Source organism: Ruditapes philippinarum, unplaced genomic scaffold (genome assembly GCF_026571515.1).
Source record: "Ruditapes philippinarum isolate M1 unplaced genomic scaffold, ASM2657151v2 ctg5054_1_1_1_1, whole genome shotgun sequence".
Taxonomy (NCBI): domain Eukaryota; kingdom Metazoa; phylum Mollusca; class Bivalvia; order Venerida; family Veneridae; genus Ruditapes; species Ruditapes philippinarum.
In genome coordinates this window covers 105,981-116,865 of record NW_026858390.1, presented here as the reverse complement: position 1 = coordinate 116,865, position 10,885 = coordinate 105,981, and the positions used below count along the sequence as shown (strand labels likewise).

The following is a 10,885-nucleotide window of genomic DNA, read 5'->3' as shown; positions in this document are numbered from 1 at the left end:
TCATTTCATATATTAATACTAAAAGCAAGTGTATTGAATGATATTATGTATTCATAAAATTTACTCCAATCATTGACATTTTATTCTAAAGTCCTATGAATAAACTGCATGTGATTAAAAAGCAAATAAAAACTATCATGATTGGCAAGTAATTTCGGATGTGTATTTTCGGATAGAAACAACTGTGATCATACAATTGCAACAAACAAATTCGTAAATAGGAAATGTTAATATGTTCTAAAGTTTCTTTAATTTAAGGCACACAATGTCTCAGAAACCATTTTTTTTCTTTAAAACAGGCAAAAATGAGTTTAGAAATTGTTAGTAATAACAAACAGCATGCTGGATGGTTTTCGCATGAATTATACGTATGATGTTAAATTCTTTTTATAATAAAAGTAGCAAAATGTCAACAAAGTAGTATTTTGACTTCCATTCAAAATACTTAATGACTGTAACTGTACTAATTTCGTATTAGAAACAAAAGCATAAGATTGTTTAGGTTACTGGCCAATGTGGAACTTTTTGAGAAACTATAACAGAACTCCAAATATTCAGCTTTTGAGAGATAAAGATAAAAGCATTTCAGGGGCTAAACGGGCCCGTAAGAAAAATCATAGATATGCGTTTATATTAAATTTATGTTTTAGAATGCATAAATGGTTATAACTAATAGATTACTTTAAAGTAAAAACATTGTATACCAGTCAGAAGGTAGAAAAATATTCTTATACGTATATTTAGTTTGTCTTAATTTGTCTTTGAATTTCTGAATGTTAATTTATATGACATTATGTTTGTAATGTTTTGCAAACGGAAAATCTTTAAATATGACATTTTTCAAATATAAGTCATGCCTTCTTCTACCGTTAATGTCTTTTCCATCGCAGATGTGTTTTCATTGCCTACTTAAGTAAAAGCCACAATTTTATTTTTCATACCTACAATTAAAAGAACTTTATACGAACACAAATTAAACAGAACGTGAAAAGCGTTTTACAACATAATCTCTACTATTTCAAACTTTCGGAAGCAATTTGAATTTCACCATCATTTGAATTTCGTGAAAAAAAATCTCGAAAGATTTTTCCAGCATTCTAGAGGATTTGAAAATTTTCAATTCCCGTTTGTGGCTACAGCTTTCTTTTTCTAGACATTAAATCAATTTGAAAGTATTGAATTGTAATCATGGCTAAATTATAAAAATAGATACAAATATCTACAAAATTTATGTGGGTATGTTATCTTTATTTATTTATATTATGGTTTGAATGTCATTTGATAATTTACTGGATCAAAGGATTTTAATAAAATTTCAAATGTCATAGATGCATATGGTTTACGAAGTAGTGTGGTATCAAAGATAATCAAGGGATAATTAGCCGAGAAAATTTTTGGTAGCCTTTTAAAGATAAAACATACTATTTTAAGTGACATAAATCAATTCAACTTAAAAGACATAATGTTCTAAGTCTCATTGAACACTTTGATTTTAACAATTTTTGCAAAAAGTCTATCCTCAAATGTTTTCTTATATTTTTAAGCAAGAAAATATTAAAATCCACATATCCTTAACGATATTGAGTTGTTCTCCCGATATCAAGTTTAGTAGTTTTAAATTTAAAAAATCCGACATTAGATAAAAAAGTTATGCAATTCTAAATCTTTGCATGCTTTTTTCTCAAAAACGACAAAATGGCGCTTAGAACAAAACGTCTTTCAAGCGACGCTATTTTTGAATCTTTGTTTTTGGTAAAGATTCAAGAAAATATGCCTTACGTTTTAACTTATACCTGACTCAAAAAGATAAGGATATAAAATACTAAAATGCGGTAACTAACATTTAACAAATAAATAAATAAATTATATGCCGTACACATTACATTTATATACAATTTATTCCTAAATCTCTTGGAAAAATTCAGTAAGTTTAAAAAGATATGTTGCAGAAACAAGACAAAACAAAAAGCACAAACAAAAACAAGGTTCAAAAGTTATACCTGAATAACAAAAACATCATTGTCTTTTGAAAATGTAAATACTTATCATATATAGTACATGTAGGATATTTTTTCAACAATAATATACTTTGTAATTGCTAATGATAAAAATATAAATTTGTACATTTTTCGCGTCTTTTTCCCCCAATTAATGCGCTTTTTATTGAAACCGTTCACTGTTCTTTTTCGGAAATACTCGCTTATAAGGCGGCAGAAGAGCCGTGGCATATCGTGGGCAATCTATGGGAAAATCTTTGTCAGGAGGGTCCAATGGAGGTAGTGGAGTAGATTGTGGTGGATTGGATTGTGGTGGATTTTCTGTATGAGGACGAGATATGCTCCTCTTTGGCATCGGTACTTTTTGCATCGGTACGATCGGCGTTGGCGGATCTGGATCATTTTTATCATTTGATGTACCTTTGTCGTCAGGTGCTTCTGTAAAGGGTGCTTCTGTAAAGACAGTACTATCATTTAATTTATTGTTTTTAAAAGTTGCATCAAACGTTTCTTCCTCGGCGATTTTTATGGGTTTATTTAGATTTTTTTTTTCATGTGGATCTTGCGGGGCATTTGTAATTCCAGAAATAACGTATGCTTGCGACACTAGACCAGTTGCAAGGAGGCTACCTCCACCTATCTTAAAGCTGAATTTCCAGTCTTGTTCTCCGTCTGCAGTAGGTAACCAATCTGCAATTAAATTATATAAATATTAGGTATCAATGGACAATCGCGTCTACAATCAAATTTGATAGCACAAAAATCTTAGGAATATAATTTTGTACTCTTCAGATTTTGGTTCAAAACTATTTAGGTCATGTGTTAGATAATTATCATTTTATATTTGCTTACAAATCAGAAATGAAAATACTTTTCAAAAACTTAATATGAAAATCAAACTTACGCTCTACAGTTGCCGCTAATATTCCTCCTAATCCATTGAACATATGTACAAGTCCCTCTGTGATCCGAATATTTGAACGTCCAAGCACATCAGGCATTGACTCAGTCCTTATGTTTTCAGCTAAAACTTACAAAACATAACAATGACAATAAGAACAAAATAAGAATCAATTTTGCAATGCAAAATAGGACAATTTATTTCAGTATATATAAACAAACAAACATAGTCATGGTTTCAATTCTTTCATTTTCATATAAAATTTTATAAATATGAGTATATAATGATAATTACAATTAAAAAACAATGAACAATGTAATACAAAAGATTAATCAGATGAATTGTTTGTGCATGAATAAGATTAGTTCATTTTAATCAAGTGATTTATTCATTATTTTCATGTCACGATATTAGATAAGTATGAAATTTGAATGTTATAAACACAGATGGTGACATTATGTTTTGATTGTTACAAATTAATTGTTAAATACATAAAAGAAAGATCTACACTTATCTCGAACTTTATGGATACTATGTAATAGATGCTTACACTGTATCTTCCGAGATTGCAAATATAATTTATACATTAATTATTTGTTACCCTGGTATTATATTTTGGAACATAGAATCTCTTTAAAAAACAACTTGTGAATTGAATAGTTAATGAATGATAACCATTAATCATTAAAAAGGTAATATTTGCAGTCACCTTGCTATGTAATTAGTAATTTATTTATGCATACATGTAATTGTGTATATTATGAAAGTTTGTATATGAAAATCACACAAAAAAACGAGTATATTTCCAGATAATCTTTTGGAAGCCTTTCCATTCCCCAGTGTATCTATGTAAGCAGTCAAATTATATATTTTATGCTTTTGAACCTCAGTCGAGCTCTTTGATATTGAAAAAGAGCATCAACATGTTTTAATATGAATCAGATATAATATACATATAAAACTTCCTCATAATCCGCAATGCTTTTAAAGGGGACTGATGAAAAAATGTGATGAATTTAAAATATCCAACACAGTTTTCCTTACAGACAAACAGCTACTGAACATATTCAGAGTCTATGGCGTTTTTAGAGATATTTGAGCACTTTGTATATGGCTTGATGGATATGGCAATTGATTTCATAAAAAATTATCAGTATTTTTGTATAATGTATAATTATCAACAATTAATCAGACATGGCACCTTCGTTTATATCATTCGGACTTATTGTTTAAGCCGTTACATGACATGAAGTTGAAATAACAATGAACATATATATTTGACGCACGACGCGAAAAAACCGGTCTAAATGATTTTTTTTTCGAAATTTGGTTTTATCTCATTTTTGTAGAGATTTTCTTTCTGAATAAGAAAGTGAAAACTATTTCAAAATTTCAGAACTCAATTCGTGTACACACATGGCAATATGAGCTATAGCATATAAGCATACATTACTTAAAGATGCATGTCATACACATGACAATAATTATATTAATACAATTCACTTTAACGAAAAGGAGAGAGACACACATTTTCAAGGACATGATAAGCAAATGTGTAGAAATGTTATCTTTTCTCAAATTTTGTGATTATTTCCTTAACAAATAAACAAAATTTCTGTATTCATTACAATGAGTTATATTCATATTTATTATATATTTAAAAGTTAATATATTTTGGATGTCTTGCATAATAACGACCTTACATTCTTTTTCTTAGTACAGATAACTTGTTGCATTCAAAGAGATTGTGGAATTCATATCCAATACTTCCGGAGCTGTTACAAAGTGTACATTTACGTAAATTTAAATCTATACCATTCCAACTTCTGGTTTCTACAGAAAGTCTGCTGCTTCTTGTTACATATCTTAGTAAGTCTTTTTGTTGCATTTTTTAAATAGGGTTCGAAATGGAATTTTGTTTAAATAATTTGTAATTTTTACATAAACTCGATTCGTAAAGTCATTTAGAAATTAACTATTTTTGCTTCACATTAGCAACTAACCGCTTATGATTAGGAAACATCTTTACATTGGGGTTTCCACATTTGACAAGTATATTTAATATGCTTAAAGCACAGCAATGTCTGTCTATTAACATTACTACTTGTATTATATGGTTTAGGGCAATTTGATAAAATGCGCTAGATAGTTTAATTCATTACATACAACTAGATATATCAATATCAATAGAAATTGCAAAGGTATATATTAATAAAATTGGTTTAACAAGTTTGTCAAACAAATCTTTTTGCATATCCAAAGGTAATTGCAGTTTTTTCAAATTTATTTACTTTTTAAGAATACACGGCTTTCATTGCTTGATTAGCTATATAAGTCTTTGCTTTAAATAAACTACCACTTCTATTAAATAATACTCCTAGGTATTTGAATTCCTCAACAACTTCTAGATTTTCATTACCATACGTAAAACTATACTGCGTTCACCTACCTTTTGAAAATACAAGAACTTTAGTTTTAGATGTATTTACTGTTTTTTTTAGTTGTCACAGTAACTTTTATATAGGATAATAGCAATTTGTAAATCGTTTGCTGACTTAGATGAAATAACAGTGTCGTCAGCATTTAGAATAATAAACAATTTCACAATACCAAGTACTTCATCAGTAAATGTTACACCTTCTATACTATTACTTTTTGCAAAATAATCATGAAAAATCATTCAAATAAAAGAAAAAAGCAATGGCGATAGATAAGTAATAAAGTTATGTAAATAAGAGACTTCTCGCTAATTGTGACTATTAGCGTTGCTTAGCAACGTAATAACAACACGAACTAGCGTGTCATGCACGGCTAATCATTTGTATTTCAATCATTACCATGCTAAATATCTTCAATCTGGACACAACCATTCATCATCTTTACGGTAATTTTTCAAAATATGTACTGACTGAAAAGCAAATATTGCAGACCACGATCAGAAGGCACAGACGTGTCGGTTGGTTTTTAGTATGCACTGGTCGCATAGGTTGAATCATCCAGTCAGTTTACAAATTGTGTATATCCAATAAAAAGAAAGAAACAAACAATAGTATATAAGTCTACGTATTTTAACGTTTAATATCTTTACGACTATGAAAAATAAATAGATAGTTAATTTCAAATTCTACGTTTCTTTTTTATTCCTTACAAAATAACAGTGTAGAAAATTGTAAAACAATTCAATAATGCCGTATGATGAACATAGGGACAAGTAGTTTGAATATGTATAAGCACTAAACTGTTATGACAGTGCACCTCAATCACTGATAATAACGCCCCATTAAAGCAAAAAGGTACCAAGCGACATTTTGGCCAAAAATGACTTTTTAACATTTTTCATTATTTTTTAATGTTATCTTTAATCTGTAGAAATATCTCTGTAGTATCATGTTTATTTACAGATATATAAGGTTATGTAAAAAGGTACAATGTCAATATTTTCCCATTTAGTAATGCAAAAAGGTACCATATGCATATCAGTTTGAGCAAAAAGGTACCAAGCGTCACATAGTACCTTATTGCATTGTATGACTTTACAAGTTTTGAGCATTTATTTTAATGCAAAAAGGAACCATGTGTCACACGGTCCCTTTTTGCACACAAAGAATTTACGACCCTTAAGATTATTTTATATACCAAATTGTTTTCTTGGTACCTTTTAGCTTTTTAATGAATAACACAATCTAGATGTTGCTAAGGACATCAAATATAACAAAAAAAACCAGAGTATTGTTTCTGTTTTAAATCGAGGAATGATAACAGTGTGAAGATAATGATAGTGTATAAATGACTTCTTCACAAAACTGTGGACGTAAAAAGAAAAAGTAAAATCTTGCCAACAAGATACATGGGGTATATGGAAGGAGAAGCATGACACGGAAGCGCACATCTGCAAATAAACTAAATTATGATATAGTTTAAATTGGTGAAAACAGCATAAAGAGTAATTTCCTTAAATGAAATCTCATTATACAAGAAAAAAGAGCTGAAAGAAACAATATGTATCTCATGACTATGACTTAAACATTAAAAAATGTGGAAACTGTAAACTATGAAAGTGAAAAGAAGGAAATAAAAACTGTTAAGCAACATACATATAGGAAGGCAGTAGGCACACTAGATGGCAGGATCAAGGAACAATATATTGAAACATCAAAAAAGAAAGAAAATTCACAAGAAGAAAAGATTTAAAGTAAAGTTGGAGCAAAAGGTGAACCATGCGTTTATGTTGCATGTTTTGATCTCAATGCCGTTGTAACAACCCCTTGCTCATTAGTGAGTGAGCTTTACTATTTAAGAAAACTCTGTTGCTACACAACTTGACAGTATATTCCTTATGAGACAAAAATGTTGCAGTCATGTATGGATAAAACCAACGCTGCAAAGAGAGGTGAAATAGCTTCCTGCTTAATAAAAAACCCTTTTCTACTTGCCAAAGTGGTTATGTCAAATAAGTCATATATTTTTCAGATTCATAAAAACAAAAAATTGATTCATAGCTGCGTCTCTTTCTATTATATTATTACAAGTTCCAAGTTTAAGATTGATCACAAATTTCTTGTATCGGGTCACTCACAGATGGAGTGACAACTTGACTCTTGAAGGGGCAAAGAAAAAAATTCCTGTATAATTATGTATCATTCAATTGTGTTCTCTTATATCACTGGCCAGAAAAATCACAGCCATACATTGCTGTGTCAATGAAATATAACCATGTTTTTGATTCCAAATACTTCATTAAAAAACAGTGTCTGAGACTCAAAATTCTGGAAACAAAGTGATCCCTCGGAAGCATTAATCACAACAAAATAACATAAGAATTGCAGATTCGGTTTGATTGAGTCTGTAAATGAGAGATAATGAATAAGTGCAACATCCCTCACGCCCCGTAGCACCGGCTTGAGCGGTACTCAATTCTCAACACTTTATAGTGTTGGCATCAATGATCCCGAAGGACCAGAAAACATAACGACCCTGAAGTGAAGTACATCCATTGACGGACAAAGAGTAAACTGGCTACAAGTGGAATTGATACAGGTACCAAAGGAAAGCCCAAAGTCAGTCATTTGTAAATTTGAGCTCCAATGCTGAAGATGTTATGGAAATAGAAGTTCAGAATACAGAATCTAAAGTATTAGTGGACAAAATTAATGGTGAATAATATATGAAGTTATGATACAAAACCTCCAGTTTCTATTCAAAAGAAAAATGACTTGGTTACTTTGTGTGCAAAGAAAATTATCCAAAATGAGTTCCATAATTATAATGCCACTTAACCAACATAAAAGAAAGAAAAGGATTATGTCACAATGGAATCTGATGAGAATGATTCTGATTTTGACTAACAATGTAAGAGATTTTGACAAAGGCATTGAGATTGAACACAAAGGAAGACTTTCAAAACATTCAGTATGATAGTTGTATCAGACATTTACTGAAAACACAAGAATTTCATATTATTATTTGTATCATTGTAGAATAAAACTGTAACCAAATGATGCTTTTTGTTAATATTGTTTGGGACAAAAAAGGTGCCAACTGCCATATGGTACCCTTTTTGATATATTTCGACAGCAAATGTTAACATTCATATAATGCAAAAAGGGGGCCAAGCGATCATATGGTACCTTCTTGCATTTGTCGGTCAAAATTTTTATTAGTGCAAAAAGGAACCATTTCCTTTAATTGATTAATTATCACTTATTAGTAATATATAAGCTTTCCAACTTTTTGAGCATGTACATTCAAACATTATCTAAATATATGTAAAGTTTCTTTGCCATGTTGTAAAAACCTGATTTGATATGGAACTTCAAATCTTTAAACGCGATTTTCTCGAAAACATGAAAATGTCACTTGGTACCTTTTTGCTTTAATGGGGCGATAAGACCAATTGTCTTGCCACACTTCGCACCAAATATCTATTGCGCTCTGCTGACACCCCCAGGCGTAATAATTCTTGGACGGACACCTGAACTGAACCGGAATCCTGGTTCTTTCGAGACTTGAATCAATTGTTTCTCGCTTTCGGGTGTTATTATTGCCATCGCCGCACCCAGTGTGCCTGACTGGAACCGAATGTGCTGGAATGTTCTGTCAAAAGAAAACGATAAATATTCGTAATGACAACTGTTACAAACGTATTTCCTAATATGCCTCTATAAATAAACAATATTAAATATTATTTAGTGCACATTTGAAAATATATTAGTTAAAAGAATGCAACAACTTGGACAGCTCCGTAAACTTGGTCACGTGACTGATTTTTCACATACTGTTACTGTCAGTTTGTAAAATAATAAAAAAAATTAAGACCATCCTAACATATAAATTTAATTTAATTATAGAAGGAATGATATACAATGTAAAATTCTCATGTACAAATGCTTTACTTGATTTGGCTTAAATGTACTCTTTAATGACCATAAATACTTTCTAATTATACGGTATGGACATATTTTTTATTCATGTTATTATAGAAATGTAAGCAAAGTAAATTTAAGTTACTTGTAAACGATTAATAGAAACAATACACCCTTACACTTTCATGTATATGATATTTTCTCTTTCTGTGGTACCGCAACTTAACAACATTTTCATTTAAACATTTTCATTTGAATGCGATAAACGTAGTTTACCTTATACTTGAAAAATATATAGAAAGGGTTTCCATTGTTGCCATGACCACTGAGGGTAACATACAGCGCTGTTTTTGTAGACGATTTCTCTGTTACATCGGCTAGCTGTTGTAGCGTCTACGGAATTTAATCTTTAGATGTGCAAATCCAACATCAACTTAAAGCCGCGCATGTCCTTAAAAGAAAATTTAAATGATTTTGAAATATGAAAAAGCCTTACCTGCTACGATTAAAAAGAAGAAAATTATATGTGCTTTTTAACAAAATTACAGTGTTTATGATACATATTTTGTCATTGGGAAAATCAGATAAGACTGTTAAAATCAGTTTAGATTGCCGAGTACCTAGAAGTAAGTAATGAAGGTTTCTTGAATGAATCAGTACCTGGTACTTTCATATGATACTCGATCTTTTCATTCTGTGCTGTCATGAAGTGCCACAAACGGTTCTTATTTTAACCTGAAATATAAGATATAGTACAATTAATCCCATGATTGTTATTCACTACTTTATGCCATAGTTATAGGTCTATATGAAATATATTTTTTTCTTAATTTTGAAGAAAATAGTAAGAACAAGTTAAGTAACTGTTATTTTTAATCGTGTACAGACATGCATTACTGGTACTGCACAATTATTTTGCTAGTACTGTATTGGTATAAATGTACTGTCACTGAATTACTCGCATAAAAAATTTGCTGCTATTTGTACTGGTACTGAATAACTGTCTCAAAATGTGGCACTGGTACTGCATTAATAAGGGTTTCATAAAAGATTGAAATAGTAAAGTTTTATCACATAAATTATCTTACTTATCTTTATACTTTTACATTATGAAAACAATGTTGTGGACATTTATATTAAATAGTCTGTATGCAAAATATGGTGAAATGTAAAAGTATTGGTACTTAATTAGTTCCAAAATAAAAGTACTGGTACAATACTGGTATTTGTACTAAAACCGCATGAGCTGACAAGTACTGGTACTGGTATTTAAGTATTATACTCCTGATACTAATGCATTTCCGATTGTGTAAAATGGTAGTTTAGCCATAATAGGTACTATTGCAAAACGTTTGTCCATTATATAATTGTAAACAGTTTGCTAAAAAAAATTACCGAATGTATCGACAAGGCAGGAGTCTGATTAACTTGATTCTGCAATGTCCAGTCTATCATCGACAGCACAGCGTCAGGTCCGTTTGGCCCTTTACGATCTGGACCTATCGTTTGACCTTCGTCAATTAGGAAGCTGGGTTGTTGTACGATGCCATCCAGTTTTACTCCGAAAATCTGGATTTTACGCAGGGTTAAAAAGTATATCAGGCCCATCTGGCGAGAAAAAAGAG

The 10,885-nt window shown here is 30.5% G+C and overlaps 1 protein-coding gene across 2 annotated transcripts in view; it reads right to left on the bottom strand.

The window, feature by feature from the left end:
- Positions 1-2,019: 2,019 nt before the first annotated feature.
- LOC132753054 (uncharacterized) overlaps positions 2,020-10,885 on the bottom strand; it is a 32,285-nt gene continuing 23,419 nt past the window's right edge. The window contains exons 11-12 of one of the 2 annotated variants that reach the window (XM_060743468.1): positions 2,902-3,021; positions 2,020-2,687 (exon numbers count right to left, since the gene is read on the bottom strand). In XM_060743468.1, the coding sequence (XP_060599451.1) occupies positions 2,161-2,687; positions 2,902-3,021 (647 nt within the window). In that variant the 3' untranslated portion in view covers positions 2,020-2,160. Of the gene's footprint in view, positions 2,688-2,901; positions 3,028-10,885 lie in introns of both variants that reach the window. The other variant, XM_060743466.1, reaches the window with a different exon arrangement.